At 31.2% G+C, this 21,040-nt stretch overlaps 2 protein-coding genes and 1 long non-coding RNA gene across 3 annotated transcripts; 1 reads left to right on the forward strand and 2 right to left on the reverse strand.

Moving 5' to 3' along the window:
* Nucleotides 1-3,023: 3,023 nt before the first annotated feature.
* On the reverse strand, nucleotides 3,024-4,135 carry LOC108485777 (uncharacterized). The gene is made up of 2 exons (XR_001871360.2): nucleotides 3,691-4,135; nucleotides 3,024-3,548 (listed from the first exon to the last, which is right to left on the reverse strand). It is a non-coding gene; the product is annotated as an uncharacterized LOC108485777 (long non-coding RNA).
* Nucleotides 4,136-6,734: 2,599 nt separating this feature from the next.
* Nucleotides 6,735-10,051, forward strand: LOC108484024 (serine/threonine-protein kinase PEPKR2). Its single transcript, XM_017787632.2, has 4 exons — nucleotides 6,735-7,011; nucleotides 7,329-8,195; nucleotides 8,760-9,056; nucleotides 9,377-10,051. The coding sequence occupies exons 2-4, from the start codon at nucleotides 7,445-7,447 to the stop codon at nucleotides 9,736-9,738; spliced, it is 1,410 nt and encodes a 469-aa protein (XP_017643121.1). The 5' UTR covers nucleotides 6,735-7,011; nucleotides 7,329-7,444; the 3' UTR covers nucleotides 9,739-10,051.
* Nucleotides 10,052-12,048: 1,997 nt separating this feature from the next.
* Nucleotides 12,049-14,326, reverse strand: LOC108484613 (bet1-like protein At4g14600). Its single transcript, XM_017788464.2, has 4 exons — nucleotides 14,107-14,326; nucleotides 13,844-13,967; nucleotides 13,132-13,188; nucleotides 12,049-12,402 (listed from the first exon to the last, which is right to left on the reverse strand). Exons 1-4 carry the CDS (start codon nucleotides 14,172-14,174, stop codon nucleotides 12,241-12,243), a joined length of 411 nt encoding a protein of 136 aa, XP_017643953.1. The 5' UTR covers nucleotides 14,175-14,326; the 3' UTR covers nucleotides 12,049-12,240.
* Between the last annotated feature and the right edge of the window lie 6,714 nt (nucleotides 14,327-21,040).

The raw sequence follows: 21,040 nt of genomic DNA on the forward strand, positions 1-21,040 counted from the left end.
TAAGATTATTCATGGTTGGACCATTCACGGAAGGTTCGCCTAAAAAATAAGAAAGTTTGAACAAAATACAAGGCTCAAAAAATATATTTAGATAAAATTTGAGGTTCATTTTTTATATGGGTTGAGTCTAGAGTAAGATTTTTGCTTGAGCCTGACTTAGTCCAAACTCAAATATATTATATTATAAAAATATTGTACTAATTATATATGTTAAATAATAATTATATATATTTATATTTATATTTATATTAAATCACTAACCCAATAACAATTAAATTTATTATCCAAAATCTAAAAAAAAAAACTTACCCAACTAAATAACTCAACCCAAAATATAAAATTTTAAAATTATATGTAATATAATAAAATATTTATTATATTTATTATAATGTTTTTAATTCAAATACTTTTAATGTGCTAGAAAACTTTTATTTTAGTATTTTTAGTGTATTTAGTGTATTATATTTTGTAAAAAATTATTTTTAAATAAAATTAATCTAAAAAAATCAAATATGAGCGTGTCGGGTTAGGCTAGGATCTATCTTTTTTAAATTGGGTTGGGCTTAGACAAAAAATAAACCCATATCTTCAACCCAACTAAACCCAAACTTAAAAGATTAGTTTAAATATCTTTCATTGGCCCAGGCCAAACCTATATCGACCCATGAGCACTTCTATCAATTACCCATATCACAACATTAGCAAATAGGGTAATATAATCTAAAGATGAAAATGAATAGTAAGAATTAGGTATCTAATTTAATTTTTGTAAAGTTGTAGATTTGGATCATATTCAATTTTAAATATTTTGATTATTATTCATGATAAATGTGGAGCCAATGAGGTTATTAATAAAGAAATATCTATTATTTAAATTTATTTTATTTTTGTGAATAATGGATTCAATAATAAATATTTGGATTTATTTTACTTTTGTTTTGAATTGGTTAATTACTTTATTTTTAAAAATTTTGTTTAAAAATATTTTTATATTTACTAAATGTAAATATTTAGTGGTTCCATATATAATTTAATTAACTTAATTTTGAATTCAAAAATAATAATCAAATTAAATGTAAAATAAATAAATTTAAATTTTAAAGTGGATTTACCGATTCAAGTTTAAATTTTATAGAAATTATCAACTTGACAATCGTCATAATAAAAGAGACATTGGGTGACAAGTATGCTTCCTTGAAAAGATCCTTATAAACCATTAAGAATATGTCGTTTACAAAAACATAAAATATTCAATCAAAGTTGCCATTAGATAAAGACTGAGGTATTGTGATGTAGCTAGAAAATTTGTCGTTTTAGCTACCAAAATAGTGTACTCCATTGCTCTCCTTTGAAAGAACCTCATAACAATTAAGAAGGAGTCGTTTACAATACAGAAAATATTCAACCAAAGCTACTCTTAAATAAGAACAGAAGTATTGTAATGTAGCTAGAAAATTCGTCGTTTCAGCTATCATAACAATGTATTCCATCACTCTCTTTTGTTGAACCGACTCATTTCATTTGTCACATATTGATGCTATTTTCTTCACGGCATCCTAGGATAATGTTGATAAATATTAAAGAAGAATTCCCATATTAAATTCTCGAGAAAGTTGTCGCATTTCATCCTCTTTCCATTGTTAAGTAAAAGAAAGAATCGTAACATATGGTAAGAGTTCATAAAGCCTAAGCATCTTAGCCTTCTTTTTCACCAACAATATCAAAACCTCATTGATAGTTATATATTATTTTTACTTGTTAGGATTTCGTTCTCATTTTATAAAGGACCAAAATTTACTCCACTTTGTTTTGATGATAGATAATAGGTATATGTTTAATATTTAAGAGAGAATAACTCGATAAATATAGAATATTGAAGTAATTAGATAAAATTGTTTAAAATATTTATTTTTCTTATTAATTTTATTTGTAATCATGTTGTCCAATATTAAAGTAATCTATACTTTTTATTAGAAGAGCATGCCATTGATCCAAGTTAATGTTGGAGATTGTAGAAAAACCTGTTTAAATTTTAGTTTGTAAATTCATGACGTTTAAAATTATTTCATTAAAAAAACTAAACCATAGAAGGAAAAAGAAAAAAACTCTTTCGATTGAAGCAGACAGTGCAAACAGAAAAAATCATATAACATTAGTTTTAACAGTCCAATAACTTAAACAAAAAATTTTAAATAATTAAATAATTAAATTATTTTTTAATTAAATGAACAAAATGAAAACTCTAATAATGTAATTTACTTTTTTCATTATTACCCTTATCTGCCATGGCAAGTGATAATTTCCTTCCAAATTTAGCTATCAATAATTATGTCACACGTGACAGCCATGTCAGCACCACATGGTTGCCCCATGTACCTATTCAACACTAGTAATACAAGACAAATGCATCTTTTAAACACATCACCTTTTAAGTGGGCAATGGAAGGTCAACTTTTTTTTCTTTTTATTTGTTAGACAATAGGGTAAAAAAGGTAATATTAATAATTTTAGTGTCTTGAACACACGGATAATAGATCACAACTTCGGATAATTTGATAGATAGTAATAACTTTAGGTGACCTGAACATACAACTAATAGATTATAACTTGGGGTAATCTAGTAAATAATGATAATTATATTAGTAGTCATTTAATTACTAATAAAATTTTCTTTTAATCATTTAATTATAAAAATTACAAAATGAATATTCGATTAATTAGTAAATTATTTTTGTCTCTCACTATGAAATGTTAGAAAATGGTTATATAATTTTTCATTTTTATCTTTTTGATCACCAACGGATTAACAATAACAACTTTTTAAAACTGGCCTAATAACAACTTTAACCTTCAACGATATTACTATATAAAAAGCTATAATGCTTGACATATGAACATATTGACTAACAACAAAGCATAGGGTAAACTATACTTGTAGTCACCCGATTGTTAGTAATTTTTTTAGTCATTCAACTATTAGTAAGTTATTTTTTTTTGTCACCAAACTATAAAAAGTTATAGTATTATCAAACAACTATTCAATTTTATTTTATTTTTTGTCACCAAACAGCTAATCATAACAACTTTTAAAATTAGCATAAAGGTAATTTTAATCATCAACATTTATACATAATAACCACACCAAACAGGCCTTTTATCTTCCATATCTTATGAAATTATCCCATCTTTATGGCAAAATGAAATATGAGAATATGAAAGAAACTTACCAACAAATTCAATAGGAAAGACAGAACCTTTCTTAGCAGTTGCAACATTTTTATATGGTACTGAGAAAACAGCATCTGGAGTTATATGTCGTGTTCTATTAAACCACCACAAACTTGTCTCATTAAGAACCAGAAAATTGACATCCCAACAATAATCCCTTCATCTCAATTACTACTATAAATATTCACCATCATCAACAAAGTAGCAAGTATAAAAACCTGGCCCTTGAATGGGATAGAGGCAAGAATCCTATCAAATGCACTTTGACGATCAGTAGTCACTAATACAAGATAACCCCCGCCATCATATATATCTCTAACCTGCACAAATGAATTTAAAAAAAAAAATCCCATCTTTTTAAAGTTACCCTTTGTTTGGTTGCCGAGAAAAAGCACAAAACTTGAAATCATAACAAAGACAAATTCGTAAACCAAAATAGAAAGAAGAGAATCATGTCTCTACCTTGCCTCTAGTTTTGGATTTCAGACCAGAAGCTATCAAATGAAGATTAGTCTCTGATAAACAACTGTGAATTGAGTCTTGTCTTTTATGGTGAAACGAACTTCTTCTTTACGATAAGAGTTGAGCAAAGAATCGAAAGGTGGATATTTTTGTTGGCTTTGGCTGCAAATAACCGAGAAGGAGAATTTGGGATAGTTTATGGGCTTGGGTTTTGCTGCAAATGAATAGATTGATGGGAATAAGAGGGTTTGAGCAAGGTTTTTGGAGGGGTTAACTGGGGTTAATATTAGCATTTTTGGTTTCTTCAATATCGCCGCCATTTTCATTTTCCTTACCTTCAGAGGTGCTTCCATCATGTTTATGGAAATTTACCACCTCAGTCTTAGGATTAAAAAGAAAAAAGCTTTTAAATTTACCAATGTTATTTTTGTATGAATATTATTTTTTACCCATATTAAAATATGGGCTAAATTGTGCGTATATATAGTTTTTTTTTTTTAATTGATCAAATAAGTAGGTTATTTTCAAGATTTAGGAGAATAGGTCGATTTTGAAGAGAGTATGAAAGTGTGTCTAACTGAAAGCGTTTTTTAAAAATTTTAAAAGAAACGCATCCAATTGAGCACATTTTTCCTAACATGTTTTCTGCCAATTGTGCAGAAAAAGTGTTCAATTGGACGCGCTTTCCATACTCTCTTTTTAAAATTAACCTATTTCCTTAAATCTTCAGGAAAAAGAAAAGTCTATTAGGCCAATTAAAAAAAATAGCGGCATATATGGCTAATTTAGCCTAAAATATGAGTGAGCAATAAATTAATTTAATTGGTGATATTTAGTCATTCATTTTTTTTTAAGCAAAGAGAATGAAAATTTTTATGTCTAATTATTGTACTGCATATGTGATAAATAAGCATTTTTCTTATGTTATTATACCTGTAACCAAGTGAGACATAAAATAATTTATCTTGTATGTTTGATAAACAAATTTTTTATATAATTGGAAATAAAATTTTTAACTTTAAATATTTTAAATGTGTTTGATAATTATTTTAAATTTTTACTTAAAATAAAAATTTCAACAAAAAAAAGTGTTAGAATAAGATAAATAGATAGATATCTTGACTTGTATCGAGTTATCGTTAAACCTCTTATCAAGCAATTATTTGACACGAGTTCAAACTGTGTTATCCCATCCTTTATCCATATCATTGTATCAAAAAATAAGTAAATAAATAACTACTTATCATTTAATATAGAAAATATTAAGTCAATTTTATTTTATTAAAAATTTAAATATAATAGCATTTTCTTAAAAATAAATATTCAAATTATTATATTTAATTTTTATGGAAAACTATCTAAATAATATAAAATATTTTAAAATTATTATTTATTTTATCAAATAACATAATTATATTATGTCGTTATATTTAGTTAAAAAAATATTTTAATGGTATTTTTAGGAATGTTTAATATTTAAAAAGGAAAGTTTTTAATATAATTTTTTATATTTTATTTAGATGACTTGGTAATTTTTTAATTAAATTATTATTTAATTATTATATTAATTATTATATTTTAATATAGGAATTTTGATGAATTCCGTATGGTAATATAATGATCAGAATATTTACGTGTTAATCACCTTGCTATTAAGATTTTACTTTTATACACTAATTTACTTAAAAATATATACATGTACCTTGATAGACTTCACGCCGAAGAAAAGAACTTTGACCCAATGTCGAGAAGCTAAATACAACAACCCGTACAAAAAGACATGTTTAATGGAGATATCGACAAGAACCAAAAGATCTACGTCCACGTCCTGGACCCGCGCGTGTTACTCAACATTTCACATCTCATCACGTGCTTTAACAGAAACATAAAAGTGCACACATCTCAAGGCCACGTATACCACTGAATCACTTAAACCCAACCAATCCGGTTCTCTGAAAACCGGGTACCTAAATAAACCCCCCCCCTCCCCGGGATGCAGAGAAGGGTAGCGTTTAAGAACTCACACATCCCCAATTTCCTCGCCGTTGAAATGCCTGAACTTAGGTCAAATTATGATTCCAGCCCTTCTATAAATTTTATATTTAATCCTTAATTATTCCAAACAAGACTATTAACTATTTTAGTTAAGATATTGAATGAGTTTTATTAAAGGGTATTTTAAGAAAATTCAGATAAGTACTTTAAAGAAAATAATTAACATTATTTAAGTATTATTTGGACTAATAAAAGCTACTAGAATGTAAAGGGTTGAAATTGAAATTTGACCTATAATTTAGGTAGAAATCTTTTACCACAATCAACTCAATTAGGGATATTACGAAAATATCAATTTTGTAATTAAAATAAGTTATATTATTTAATAATATTTTAGTATTTTTATTTTAATAAAACTAATAAAAATATGTATATAATATGATTTGAACCCATCTTGATTTAATTATTAAAACTTAAATTTATAACTCAACTAAAGATTTATTTTAATAATTTTTAATATACACGATTTATTATCTCGCCATGTGTATGTCCATACTTACTATTTATTAAATATTTTACTGAGTTGGTATCATCCTCAATTAGGTCACCAACTCAATTAAGAAATTATAAAATGTCCTTCCGTTATAAAAATAAATTATAGTTTTTAAGGTATTTCAGTCTTTCCATTTTGACAAAATCTTAAATTTATTACTCAACCAATATTTTATTTTGATGTTATTTTATAAACCATTTTAATATGCACGATTTATTATCTCCACTAGTTATATATATTAATAATATTGTTAATTGTGTTGGTATCACAAATCAACTCAATAGTAACTCATAATTGATGAAAAATCATGATAAATAATTATATTACATTTAATATTATTTGTTTGATATTTATATGTTTAAATTTTATTTTATCCATAATTTAATCTATTTTTATTTTAATATCGTATATATTTCATATATTTTAATTAACTTTAAACTACTCATTTTATTATTTATAGGATGTTATTTAAGAATAGTATCTATATTTTAAATCTGCACAAGTGATAAAATTTTTAGTATAAATAATATAATTTATTAAATGTGTGCGAATAAGATAAAAAAAAATCACCCCAAAATCTCTTGGCCCGGAAATTTCTAGGTTTTCCGATTTGATCCTCCGATTTTCTCTCCCGGGGTTTTTCCAATTATAATACTTATATCTGGTTTCACTGGTTCTCCTTCCCTTCTTACTTTCTTTCATTCTCTCTTTACCATTTTCAACCGAGGTCTCCCTTCTGTTGGAATCTGTGGCATTTTTCGCTTTGTTTAAAGGTTCGTTCTTCGCCTTTAATTTCTGGGTTTGTTTTTTTGGGGGTTTAATTGTTTTATGATTGGGTTGAATTTTTTGAATCATGGAAGAATAATAGGATTTTGATCTTGGGTTCTATCTGGTCCCAGAAGAATCCACTAAAAAAAGCAAATAGGATCAATTTTAGTATCTTGATTTTCATTTTCTAAAAAAAACTATTTTCCGTTTTAATTAAATATATCAGATTTTTAATTCCTTCGCTTAATTGGGTCTCACAAAATTTTTATGGATTAGTGAATCAATTTTTTTATAATTATTTCTTTTCGTTCTTGATTTACAGGAAAGCAGTAAAATTGGGTATTTCGTTGATTATCTTTAATTTGTTTTCTCCCTGAAACTTCAATGTACCGAAGATCTAGTTTTAGATAAGATTGTTTACATTGAATAATTGACTTGATGAGAAAGAAGAGGAAAGGAAGTGAAACCAATGTATCTCCGGAGGTAACCAACAATTTTGCACCCACTTGTGACTCTAGATCATCTAACATTAGGTCCCATTATTCCTTAGAAGATTATGCAAGGATCAAAAAAAGGTGCAAAGAAGATGTAGATGCTCATCCTATTGGTTCATGTAAAAGTAGACTAGCTGGTGTTGCGACCGCCCCACCTTGCGGTGCATCTTCTTTGGTTCCTCCGGGAAGAGGTCTTAAGAGGAAGATAGGGTGTATTGAGGTCATTACGCGAACTGGTCGGAAGAAAAAGATTGAGGATGATTATGTTAAAGGTGACCCAATTGGACAGGGGAAATTCGGGTTGGTTTGGTTGTGTAGGTCTAAGACTAGTGGAGTAGAGTTTGCATGTAAAACCTTGCATAAGGGAGAAGAGACAGTTCATAGAGAAGTAGAGATAATGCAGCATTTATCTGGTCATCCGGGGGTTGTGACTTTGCAGGCAGTGTATGAGGAGCCGGATTGCTTTCATCTCGTAATGGAATTGTGCTCTGGAGGTCGTTTGATTGACCAAATGGCAGAGGGTCAGTATTCCGAGCAACGTGCTGCCAATATTTTTAAGGATGTGATGTTAGTCATTAAGTATTGTCATGAGATGGGAGTTGTGCATAGAGATATAAAGCCTGAAAATATTCTCCTCACAACTTCAGGAAAGATAAAGCTGGCAGATTTTGGTCTTGCCATGAGAATCTCCAATGGTGAATATCTTCAACCTACGTTGAAAAATATTACCTTTCCTTTTTATCAAATCTTTTAAATTGTCGCATTAGTTATTATCTCGTAACTCACTATCCAAATACTTGGAGACCTAGAGTTAAGTTTATATGGTCCCACTGTTAATAAATATGGGAACATCATAACTTTGAGATTGTCTTCGAATCCATTGCACACATGCACGAAGGAGTGGTATATTCAACCTACCCTGAAGAATATTACCTTCCCTTTCTATCGAATCTTTTAAATTGTTGCTTTGTTTATTATCTTGCAACTCACTATCCAAATATTCGGAGACCTAGAGTTAAGTTTATATGGTCCCACTGTTTATCAAATATGGAATCATCACAACTTTGTGGTTGTCTTCAAATCCATTGCACACATGCACGAAGGAAGTGGTAGAGACCAAATTAAATTGTTGCGTGAGACAAGGAAGATTTTCTTCCTGTCTGGCCGTTACATATTACCCTTTCTATATCCAAATCTATTTATATTTTTCTCTAAGCTGTGGCTAATGCTTTTAAGTGACAACTTACTATTTACTACAGGTCAGACTTTGTCTGGTTTGGCTGGAAGTCCAGCTTATGTTGCGCCTGAAGTACTGTTGGGAAATTATTCCGAGAAGGTTGATATATGGAGTGCTGGTGTGCTCTTACATGCACTTTTGGTCGGTGTTCTTCCATTTCAAGGAGATTCCTTGAAGGAAGTGTTTGAGGCCATCAAGAATGTAAAGCTGGATTTTCAGTCAGGGAAGTGGGAGTCTGTATCTAAACCCGCGCGGGATTTATTGGCAAGAATGCTGACGAGGGATGTTTCATCAAGAATAACGGCCGATGAAGTACTAAGTAATGCCCTCAACTGTCTCTTTCTAAAATTCGTAGAATAATTAAATAATAAATGCATTTTACTAAGTTTGTCAAACACCCTTGCATCCATCAATGAATCATGTCATTTTGCTAATTATATATTTCGGTCTTCAGCTATGAAATGTAGATGAATTTTATCATGTTATCTTCGTTTCTTTGGATTTATGTGGTCATTTTATATCCCCTTTTTCCTGAACAATCTGTTATTAGTTAGAAATTTATATTCGGACTTGAATAGGGGTTGCTGACACTACAGTTCTTTGAAATAACTTAAATTTTATTGAATCGTGTAATGTCAGGGCATCCATGGATATTGTTCTATACCGAGCACTCATTAAAGACATTATACACTAAATCGAAGTCGAAGAATCCAGTAGAACCGTCAATCCAAAAATTCAATTCTCCCAGATCTGAGTCAAGTGCAACGAGGATAGACAGTGGTTCTCGTAGTCAACGTCCAGAGCTAGTCTTATCGTCAAACAGTTCAAGCTGCAAGTCTGAGGAACTAGATGAAAACGGGGTGGTGGATGTGCTTGCAGTAGCAATTTCCCATGTGAGGATATCGGAACCAAAGAGGAGTCGACTTTGTAGTCCACCTGGACCTATAGAGCAGCAGTGTTCATCTAATTTGACTGCTAACAACCTCTGTAGAGCCTTCTGATCCACAGCTGACACCGCTAACATACATGATTATCTCTCCACTGTATTTTGAGCTGGGGGATTTAGAGAGAATTAACCCACCCTGGTTGCAATTTTCAGTGGCCTAAAATGATGATTATGGATGGAAACATCAATCCTGGTGACAATGTTGTCATCTTTTTCTGGCTTCCAAGCAAATCGTGTTAACTAAATAATTGTACTAGCCTGAGCATTTGTCTATAGAATTGATGTAAATAGTTCCTTTCAAAATCACTTCACGGTTGTACAGTTGCTTGGTAATGGAAATGAAAAGGTTTCCTTCGTTAGTGACGTAAGCTATTTTTGTTATTGAAATGAAATGTTTTTTAAGCTGAATTGGTGGTGAAGTCGGTCAGGTTATTGATTTTATCGGTTAGATTAAAAAATTATTAAAAATTTAAAGTCTCTATTTGGATTTATTGATTTGATCAGTTAGGTTAAAAAAAATTAACTATAAAAATAGTCACTTTTGTTTGCCTTAGATTATATTTTAATTATTTATGTTTGAAATTTTATGTTTTAGTAATTTACGTTATCGTTTTGTTACGAAATGATCACTTTATCGTTAAGTTTCGTTACCTCCTTAATATCAATCTTACGTGGCAGTCCAAATGAGTTCTAAATGCCAACTTGGATATCCAAATGCTGGGATGAAAATAGATTTTTAACAACGGCCCTACGTGGCCGTCCAAATGAGTTTTAAATGTCAACTTAGATATCCAGATGTTGGGATGAAAATAGGTTTTTAATTAAATAAAATTAATTTGGATTGCCACGTAGGACATTTAAGTCGACATTTAAAACCCATTTGGACTGCCATGTAGGACCGCTGTTAGGGAGGTAACGGAGCTTAATGGTAGAGTGACAATTTCGTAATAAAACGATAATTTAAGTGACTAAAAAGTAATATTTCAAACATAAATGATTAAAATATAATAAAATTGACTATTTTTATAGTTTACCCGATTAAAAAATTATTAAAAATTTAAAACCTCTATTTGGATTGATACTTCGTTTAGTTCCCAATTTAGTCTGTTGATCCGGTTTAGTTAAAACAAAATTGTTAAAATGTGTATTAGAAGTTTGATATCGGTAAAAAAAAAATGAAAATTTGTGTATTAAAAGTTGAATTTTTTGCTAAAAAAATAAATTAATCCTTATATATGTACAATAGTATAAGGTAGATGTAGCATGGCCTTAAATAATTATTTATTTATTTTGTAAATTATATTAATTTTTAACAATAAAATAAATAAAATAATCTATATCATAGAAAATTTAATTTTTTAACTCCTTTGATTATGTGGGGACTCAATTTTTTGGATTTAGTTGAAGGCTCTAAGTCTAATATATGAGTATTGGACAAAAGCTTGGGGTTCTTTAGAGGTGTTTATGGGCTGGGCTATTTAGCTTGGCCTGAAGGCCTGCTTGAAATGTGAGAGGGTTTAGGTAAAAATATAGGCTCGATAAATAGGTTTGAACAAAAATTAAGGCCCGTTTAAAAAAATAGACCGGGCCTCGAGTAAGGTATTTTTAGCCCAGGCCCGCCCAGCCCGAATTCACTAAATAACAAAAAAAATCTGCACTTTTTATTTTTATTTTTGAATGTTATTTTCTTATTGTTTTCTCCTATTTTGCTACCATTTTACTATTATCTTACTACTATTTTTTTGTTACTGTTTGGATATTGTATAAAACTTATTTTATTATTAATTTTGTTATTATTTTAAAGGCATTTATTATTTTTTTATTATTTTAGAGACATTTGCTTGTTAAGTTGTATTTATCTTAGTGTTATTTAAATCTACGTATTTTTTAAAATTTATTTCAATTTGTTAAAAATATTTATTTTGATATTTTTAGTATTTTTAATGTATTATATATATTTAAAAATAATATAAAAATTAATATGATCAGGCCAGGTTAAACCCGAATTTTAGTATTTTTATTTAGGTCGGGTTTGGACAAAATTTTAGGCTCGTTTTTTGGACCCAACCCGACCGAAGCTCAATAAATAGGCATGAATTTTTAGTTGAGCCCGGCCCGGGCCATGAACCCCTCTAGGGTTAATTAAAAACAGCTTGGCATAATTTGATTTAAATTAACATTTTCAAGGTCATAAAAATAAAAAATAAAAAATAAAAGAAGAAGAAGATGTTGAATCTTAATAAATAACAATAACTTCAAAATTTATGTTGAAATTTACAAGTTCAGTATAACAGAAGGCAAAAACATTCAAAACAATTAAAAATAGCAGCGTGGATTAAACAAATCATGCATTAGAAACTAGGGATTTATAAACGCAAAACATCTCTTTAGGATGAAAGAACTAGCGTTCTTACCATAGCATTAAACCTAGAAACATTGATGTCTTTGTCAATTATACAGCTGATAAAGTCATGAACAAACAAAGTTATACACAACCAACTTTGCTGAATAAATTTTCAATCCCCGTTCAACAATGTATCCGGCAGTCTTGCGAACTTCATCTCCTGGATACTTTGGACCACATGTAGACAACAAAGAAGCAAAACAGTGCAAAAAGAACCACATGAACAATATGGTTTGACCCATGCTTGATTATACTCTTGTTCAGTTTCCTGATGTTGTTCTTAACCCCTGCTTGAGCTTTAATCATGGTCATTTGCTGTCATAAAGTGAGATTATATGTTCAGGAAGCGGGAAACCAAAAAGAAAGCATTTTTTTCAAATATAAATCACAAAGCACTACGTTATGCGTGCTATCTTCAACCAACAATTATCATTCAAGACAAGAAACTGATAGAAACTATTAGCAGGCATGATAATAGTTTTCTTTTGCATTAAGGCTTAGCAACCATGAACTTGATGACTATCATAACTTCACTTCCTTGTCTACCATAAAATTCAAAGAGATGGAGAAAAATAATAACAGGATGAATCATAGAACAAGGGGGTGCATTATGTTCAACCATAATCAATATTTTCTTAAATAATACAGCATATGAACTGAGAGGATAAAGAAAAGGACATTTCCTCCCATACAAATTCCAAAGGGAAAACTATTCCTTAATAACTCTAGTGACAGATGAAGATTTTATCACCATCTTTTTACACAATAATGCCATGTCAAGTGCAGATAAGCAATGATTATTATTTCCCCTTATTTTTCAGGTTATTTTCCATGACTACAATGGTTCAAAGCATTCAGAATTTTATTGCCCCTCCACTTCACTTTGATATTATAGTAAAACCACAAAAATGTGTTTGATAAACTAAGGTGGTCATTCCTTATTTGCAAGCAACAAAACATCATCGCAATTTTTCATAAGTAAGAAACCATAAAGAGAACAACTGTGAAGAAAGCGTAGATTTAGCAGTAATAATTAATAAATACCAGCTGATCTAAAAAGTCCTTCTGAAATTTTGCTTCTGATCCTATCTCTTGAGCAACCTGTAACAGATTTAAGATTAACACGAATCAGTCAGTTAAAGGTAGAGAATGAATATTTCATCAAAAAATAAAGGGGGTGGAGAATGAATAGGAGGGAAAAGAACCCTTCCCCTCGCCCAAACCCAAAAGGAAAAATAAAAATCAGAAGCTAAACTTAGCTTCAAGTGTCAAGATACAAGTCGATATGGACAAAAATACAAAACAACTCCAACAAGAAAAGGAAAAACATATTCAATGCCATTAGAAGATAAAATCTTAAAAGCCTTGTTTATCTCACTTCAAACTGACCTTTGATATTTATAAACATTGGTTTTAATTTTTAATTTTCAATTTTCAATTTTCTTTTCAAGAATGAATATGCCCAGAGAAACAATGACAACATCATCATGGCATCTTCTGAGAACTCAAAGCTATCCAAATGCATGACAATATTTTATCTAAGCAATAAATTAAACTCAAAATTTAGCTTGAATCCTTAAAAGCCAAACAAATGAAGGCAAAAAAACACACATCAAATTTTCAGCGAAATCCTGTTGAACTTTATCAATTCAATTATATCATTTATGCAATTCATCCAATATAAAAGGGAACATCAAATAAATCATAAAACATGAATTTAGAAAATAAATCAACAAATAGGCGATAAAGGTCTTACGTTTCTCAATTGTTTAACTTGGCTACGGAGACCAGAGATCTCATCGTCCAAATCAGCATGCATCGGATCAATACGCAATTGTATCTCATCGGAGCTAGCCACCGGTCTCGTGCTTAAACCATCTCTATTTCAATATTAACAATAAATCAAAATTACCGCAAAAAAAACGAATGAAAAAGGAAACCTAATAAATTCTTAACTCTCTGGATTCTCTGAATTATAAATGAATCGAATCGAAAGAATTTCAAGAAGAGAAATCAAACCTTGATCGGTAAGGAGCCGCACCGCCGTAGGAGGAACCGCCACCGGTTCGGTTTGAGGTCGACGCCATCGAAACGAACGACCGGAAAGCGAGCCAAAAACGCCTTAAAACAAGGTAACTGAGTCAAATCGGATTGAAAGAAGTACAAATTGACGCGAGAGCTCTCGCCCGATTTTGAAAGGTTTTATTTATAGACTTTAATGTCCCCCAAACACCTTTTTATTTTTTGTTACGACGTTGTTGAGAGAACGATCTACCGTTGGTTTAACAATCGTGCGGCTCTAATTTTTTTAAATTTTAGGTAGATTTTGTAATTTGCCAAACTAGGGTCTAAGGAAAAATAAAATTAAAATTTCGTCCTCTTCATATTTCACAATTGTTCTTTTCCCCTAAAATTTCAAATTATATATGGCAAACTACATAAGATCATCCAACTATTCGTAAATTTTTAGTTAGATCACTTAAATTTAAAAAATTAAAAAATAGTTCTTGAGTTATCAAATTTGTTTTTGAGTCCATATTCGTTAAATCACTAATAGCACGATGATTAGGTCTTTAAATACATGACATGGAATTTTAAGTATACAATAAAATTACATGTAATTTCCACGTCAGTTATTGGAAATAAAATAGAATGAAAATAATTCTTAAAATATTTACAAAAATTAATATTACAAATCAAAATGTTTTAAAATCTAAAGTAAAACTTCATGTTGAAGGTTTAACATCTTGTACTTTTAAAAAGATAAAAATATAAGTTTTATTAAATAGTAATTTAAAAATATTTAATAATGTGCAAAATGAAAAAATAAACTTAATTTTTTTAAATAGTAAAACTCGATTCAATTTGAAAAGATTGAAGAAAATTCAAATATTGAGTTATTTGATTTTTGAGTCAATTCGAATTATTTATCCAAGTTTCAAGTTCGAGTTGAAATAAATTTTACAATTTGAATAACTCGAATAATTCGAATAACATATTGGTATAAATACCCCTTTGGTCTCTGTCAATTTTGAAAACGAGCAAATTTGACCATATCTCAATAAAATTACAAAAATAATTAAAATAATTTTAAATTTTAATATATTTATAAAAATTCTAAAATTTATACTTTTAAAAAATTTCTAAAGAATATATATAGAAAGATAAATCTTTTAAAAATTTCTAAAATAATATTTTTGAGAATAAGTTAATTAATGATTTAACTTTATAATAGTTTTAATTTTTTAAATAATAGTGTTTTTTTCTTATTTTGCTTGAAAAATTTCCAAATATATATGATTTTAAATTTATATGCTCTAACATGGAATTAATTATATTGTAACAATATTTTAATTTGACATGTTTATTTTTTAACTTAACTTGAACAATTTCACTCGATTCAACTCGACTTGAGTTTCATTTCAAGTAACTTGATTTGAAAAAAAATTCAAATTAAGTTAAACTGATAAAATAAGACTCGCCAACTCAATTAATTTGACGTCTTTTCATTCAATTTAACTCAACTCTGTAACACCCCTTAACCCCAAGCCGTCACCGGAATAGGGCTACGAGGCATTACCGGACTTATACACTAACATTTATACAAAATCGAGTCATAAACTTTACATTTCAGATCAATTCTTATCAAATTTCATCTTAAAGTCCTTAATATGGGCCTACGGGGCCCTATATATGTTTTAGAAGTGATTTGAGACTAAACCGGGAACTTTGGAAATTTTTCCTTGAAGATAGGGCACATGCCTGTGTGGCTTGAGACACGCCCGTGTGGCCTGGAACATGCCCGTGTGGCCTGCCCATGTGCAGATTCTGACTTTTCCACACAGCCTGGGCACACGCCTATGTGATTTGGCCATGTTAAACAAATTTTTGATTTATATGGCGTGTATAGGATTTGATTTAGAAATATAATTATATGAATAATTAAGTATGTAAACTATGTTGAATGCGATGTTTTGTGAATGGAAAATGAAATATACATGTTTTGGCTTGAAATAATTGATTGGTTGGATTCTATTAGTGTATAATTGTATTTAGGTACAAGAAATGGATAAAAAGGATGTTATTTGATTAAGATATATAAGTAAATGTTTTGGGCATGAATAGGGTGTGTTTAGTATGTGAAAATAGCTTTAAAATGGTCAAAAATTATGTTTTCACACGGCCAAATCACATGGGCGTGTGCCCAGGCCATGTGGAAAAGTCAGTATCTGCACATGGGCAGGCCACACGGACATGTTCCAGGCCACACGGGCGTGTCCCAAGCCACACGGGCATTGTGCCCCTATCTTCAAGGAAAATTTTTCAAAGTTCCCGGCTTAGTCTCAAATCACTTCTAAAACATATATAGGGCCCCGTAGGCCTATATTAAGGACTTTAAGATTAAATTTGATAAGAATTGATCTGAATTGTAAAGCTTATGACTCGGTTTTATATAAATGTTAGTGTATAAGTTCGGTAATGCCTCGTAGCCCATTCCGGAGACGGTTTGGGGTTAGGGGGTGTTATATTTATTGGTATCAGAGCTTCGATTTAGCCGATTCTTGGAATATGTATGATGAGAAAAGTGTTTAAAATTACATGCCATATAAATCTGTGTTAGTGTGATGTGTATGATCCGATCTAATCCTTGTTTTTATTATAGATTATCTTCGATTTGAAAAGATGTCAGATAGACCAGAACAAACTGAGCAAGAATAAGTTAATAGTAGAGTACAAACCTCTGAACAAGGAACAAGTAGTGAAGTTTCAATTTCATTGATGCGAGAACAAGAACCCAAAAATATGATTTATGGATTAATGAATCAGTGGTATAATGAGAATGTGCGAGAAAGAAATCAGACTCAGCAACCTCCTCCCCCTATTTCAACATCGGTAGTACCCCCGGTTGCTCCTTCACCTCTTCCGACAACTGAATCTGGTAAACGTTCTCCATTTGAAAAACTCAGAAAACATGGGGCCGAAGAATTTTCGGGAAAAACAGATGATGACCCCGTCAAAGCTGAGTATTGGCTACAAAGTATAACGAGGTTGTTTAAGCAAATGGCGTGCTCACCAGATGATTATTAGTATGTGATGTGTTATTACTGAAAGAAGAAGCTTATAACTGGTGGGAAACAATAGAAGCTGTGGTACCGGCTGAGAAGATCACTTGGGAATTTTTCCAAAATGAATTTAAGAAGAAATATGTCGGTAGAAGATATCTGGATAAGAAGAAAAGAAAATTTCTCGACTTGCGACAAAGAAACAAGTCAGTGGCTAAATATGAAAGAGAATTTGTTTATCTGAGTAAATAAGCTCGAGATATCGTACCCACTGAGGAAAAAATGTGTATCAGATTCGAAGAAGGGCTTAATGATGAGATTAAAATGATGATAGGGGGCACTGAGATACAGGAATTTGTAGTTTTATTAGATCGTGCTCAGAAACTTGAAGAAGTATATAATAGAAAGATGCAACGAGATAGAAGAAGTAAAGAATCTTTTAAAAGAAGTGCATCTAAGTCATTTTCAGCTTTACCAATGAAGAAATCTAAAAAGGAATTTAGTCGAGCCACTTCAGCACCGGAAAGATCGGGAAAGAGTAGACCAAGACAATCTGATTATAAGGCATCTGACAAACCTGCTATTAGTGTTGGTAGTGTACAAAATACCCAAAGGCCTAAGTGCCAACATTGTGGAAGAAGTCACCCCGGTAAATGTAGAAGTAAGTTAGGAGCTTGTTATAAATGTGGGGCCACGGATCACTTTATTTGTGATTGTCCCCAATTACAAGTAGAAGAAATAGAACAGAAAGAGAAATAAAAAACTCCTCCTCAAAAAGAAAGACGCTCTGGTCAGAGCAGTGCTACAAGGGCTACTCGTTCTGGTATGAAAGATACTGCTAGTCGATCAGAAGTTAGAGCTCCTGCTCGTACTTATGCCATTCGAGCAAGAGAAGAAGTGACAGCTCCGGACGTAATTACTGGTACTTTCTATCTTTATGATGTTCCTGTGTATGCTTTAATAGACCCTGGATCTACTCATTCATATATTTGTACTATGATAGCATCCGAAAAGAATTTATTTGTTGAGCCTACTGTTTATGATGTACAAGTTACAAATCCGTTAGGTCAAAGTGTGGTAGTTAATTTAATATGCCATAACTATCCACTGAAAGTTAAGGGCCGTGATTTTCCCGCTGATTTGATGTTGCTACCCTTTCGGGAATTTGACATTATCTTGGGAATAGACTGGTTAATGAAACATGATACCGTAGTGAATTGTCGAGAAAAACGAATTAGTTTGAAATGTCAGACAGGAGATATTATTTTGGTTGAGTCTGGAAATTTGGATGATACTGTTAGAATGATTTCATCTATTTCTGCTCGAAAATTATTACGTAAAGGAAATGAGACTTATTTAGCCTATATTCTTGATACTCGAAGTCCTGAATCAAAGTTAAAGTAATTATCTATTGTGAATGAATTCATGGATGTATTTCTTGAAGAATTACCAGGTTTACCACCCAATAGAGAGGTTGAGTTTGTGATAGATGTGCTTCTGGGAATAGTTCCCATATCAATGACACCGTATAGAATGGCTCCAGCTGAATTAAAAGAATTGAAGACACAGTTGTAAGAGTTGTTGGACAAAGGGTTTATTAGATCGAGTATATCGCCATGGGGTGCACCTGTTTTATTTGTGAAAAAGAAGGACGGTTCATTGAGGCTGGGTATAGATTACAGACAGTTGAATAAGGTAACGATTAAAAATAAATATCATTTGCCTTGTATTGATGATTTATTTGATCAACTTAAGGATGCCGCGATGTTTTCTAAAATAGTTCTCAGATCTGGGTATTATCAGTTAAAGGTAAAGGAATGTGATGTACCAAAAATAGCTTTTAGAACTCGGTATAGTCACTATGAGTTTTTAGTTATGCCATTTGGTTTGACGAATGCTCCTGCTACTTTTATGGATTTAATGAATCGAATTTTTCAATCCTACCTGGATAGATTTGTGGTTGTGTTTATTGACGATATACTAATCTATTCAATGACAGAATCTGAGCATGCTCAGCACTTAAGAATTGTGCTGCAGATTTTGAGGGAAAAATAGTTATATGCAAAATTCAACAAATGTGAATTTTGGCTTCATGAAGTGGGATTCTTGGGTCACATTATGTCGGCTGATGGTGTACGAGTAGATCCGAACAAGGTGTCAGCAGTGATTAACTGGAAAACTCCAAAGAATGTTACGGAAGTGCGAAGTTTTTTTGGGTTAGCTGGTTACTACTGTTGATTTGTGAATGATTTTTCAATGATTGCTTTACTGATGACCCGGTTACTACAGAAGAATGTTGGATTTGTATAGTATGAAGAATGCCAACGAAGTTTTGATCAATTAAAGAAAAGGTTGACAAAGGCCCCAGTGTTGACTCAGCCTGAATCAGGTGTGCCGTATGTAGTATATAGTGATGCATCTCTGAATGGTTTAGGTTGTGTATTGATGCAGTCAAGAAAAGTTGTAGCATATGCTTCTCAGCAGTTAAAACCACAAGAGAGAAACTACCCTAAACATGATCTTAAGCTAGCTGCTGTAGTATTTGCTCTAAAAATTTGGAGACACTACCTATATGGGAAGAAATGTTATGTGTATACTGACCATAAAAGTTTGAAATATTTAATGTCGCAGAAAGAGCTAAACTTGAGACAGAGGCGATGGTTAGAGCTATTGAAAGATTACGATCTTGTCATTGATTATCATCCGGGTAAGGCAAATGTAGTGGCAGGTGCACTTAGTCGGAAATCGTCATTATTTGCTCTTCGGGCGTTAAATGCTCATTTGTCTGTTAATGAAAATGGTTCTATGTTAGCCGAATTAAATGCAAAACCAGTATTCTTTCAACGAATTCGAGAGTTGCAAGATGAAGATCTGAAGTTGGTGCTAAAACGACAAATAGTTCAAGACAACATGAACTTAGAGTACTCTATTGATAATGGTGGTATGTTATACTATCACAATAGAATTTGTGTTTCGAATAATCCAGAATTAAAGAATGATATCTTATCAGAGGCTCATAGTAGCATGTACTCGATTCATCTGAGCAGTACGAAGATGTATTGTGATTTGAAGAAAATGTATTGGTGGCCAGGTATGAAGCGAGAAATTTGTGAATTTGTAGTGAAATGCTTGATTTGTCAACAGGTAAAGCAGACCATTAAGTACTCACGGGTTTGTTACAACTTGTAATGATTCCAAAATGGAAATGGGAACATGTGACTATGGATTTTGTATCTGGATTGCCCATGACTTCGAAGAAGAAAGATTCAATTTGGGTGATAGTAGACAGATTAACTAAGTCAGCGCATTTTATTCTGGTCAGAACGGATTTTTCGCTTGAAAATTTAGTGGAATTATATGTGTCAGAAATTGTGAGATTACATGGGGTGCCGACGTCAATTATTTCAGATCAAGATCCGAGGTTTGCTTCGAGATTTTGGAGTAAACTACAGGAAGCTTTAGGTACCAAATTAAAATTTAGTACAGCTTTTCATGCTCAGACTGATGGGCAATCAGAACGAGTGATTCAAATTTTGAAAGATATGTTGAGGTGTTGTATACTCGAGTTCAGTGGTAGCTGGGAAATGTATTTACCTTTAGCTGAATTTGCTTATAATAATATTTATCAAGCTAGTATCAAAATGGTACCATTTGAAGCTCGGTATGGAAGAAAATGTAAAACTCCGTTGTATTGGTCAGAATTAAGTGAATCGAAATTAGTGGGAGTGGATTTAATTCGGGAAACTGAATAAAAAGTTTGGATTATTCGAAAAAGTTTGAAAGCTGCTTCTGATCGTCAGAAGTCCTATGCGGATTTGAAAAGAAGAGATATAGAGTTCAATATGGGTGATCGTGTGTTCTTGAAAGTTTCTTCATGGAAGAAAATTCTA

The sequence above is a fragment of the Gossypium arboreum genome, chromosome 6 (genome assembly GCF_025698485.1).
Source record: "Gossypium arboreum isolate Shixiya-1 chromosome 6, ASM2569848v2, whole genome shotgun sequence".
NCBI classification, from domain to species: Eukaryota; Viridiplantae; Streptophyta; class Magnoliopsida; order Malvales; family Malvaceae; genus Gossypium; species Gossypium arboreum.

What these genes read in the sequence shown, in the direction of transcription:
- LOC108484024 (XM_017787632.2), top strand. Translation starts at nt 7,445, where the DNA reads ATGAGAAAGAAGAGGAAAGGAAGTGAAACCAATGTATCTCCGGAGGTA. An exon ending in TGCCATGAGAATCTCCAATG is followed by an intron (nt 8,196 to 8,759) that starts GTGAATATCTTC and finishes TATTTACTACAG; the next exon opens with GTCAGACTTTGTCTGGTTTG. An exon ending in AACGGCCGATGAAGTACTAA is followed by an intron (nt 9,057 to 9,376) that starts GTAATGCCCTCA and finishes GTGTAATGTCAG; the next exon opens with GGCATCCATGGATATTGTTC.
- LOC108484613 (XM_017788464.2), bottom strand. Translation starts at nt 14,174, where the DNA reads ATGGCGTCGACCTCAAACCGAACCGGTGGCGGTTCCTCCTACGGCGGT. An exon ending in GCGGCTCCTTACCGATCAAG is followed by an intron (nt 13,968 to 14,106) that starts GTTTGATTTCTC and finishes ATATTGAAATAG; the next exon opens with AGATGGTTTAAGCACGAGAC. An exon ending in AGGACTTTTTAGATCAGCTG is followed by an intron (nt 12,403 to 13,131) that starts GTATTTATTAAT and finishes ACTTTATGACAG; the next exon opens with CAAATGACCATGATTAAAGC.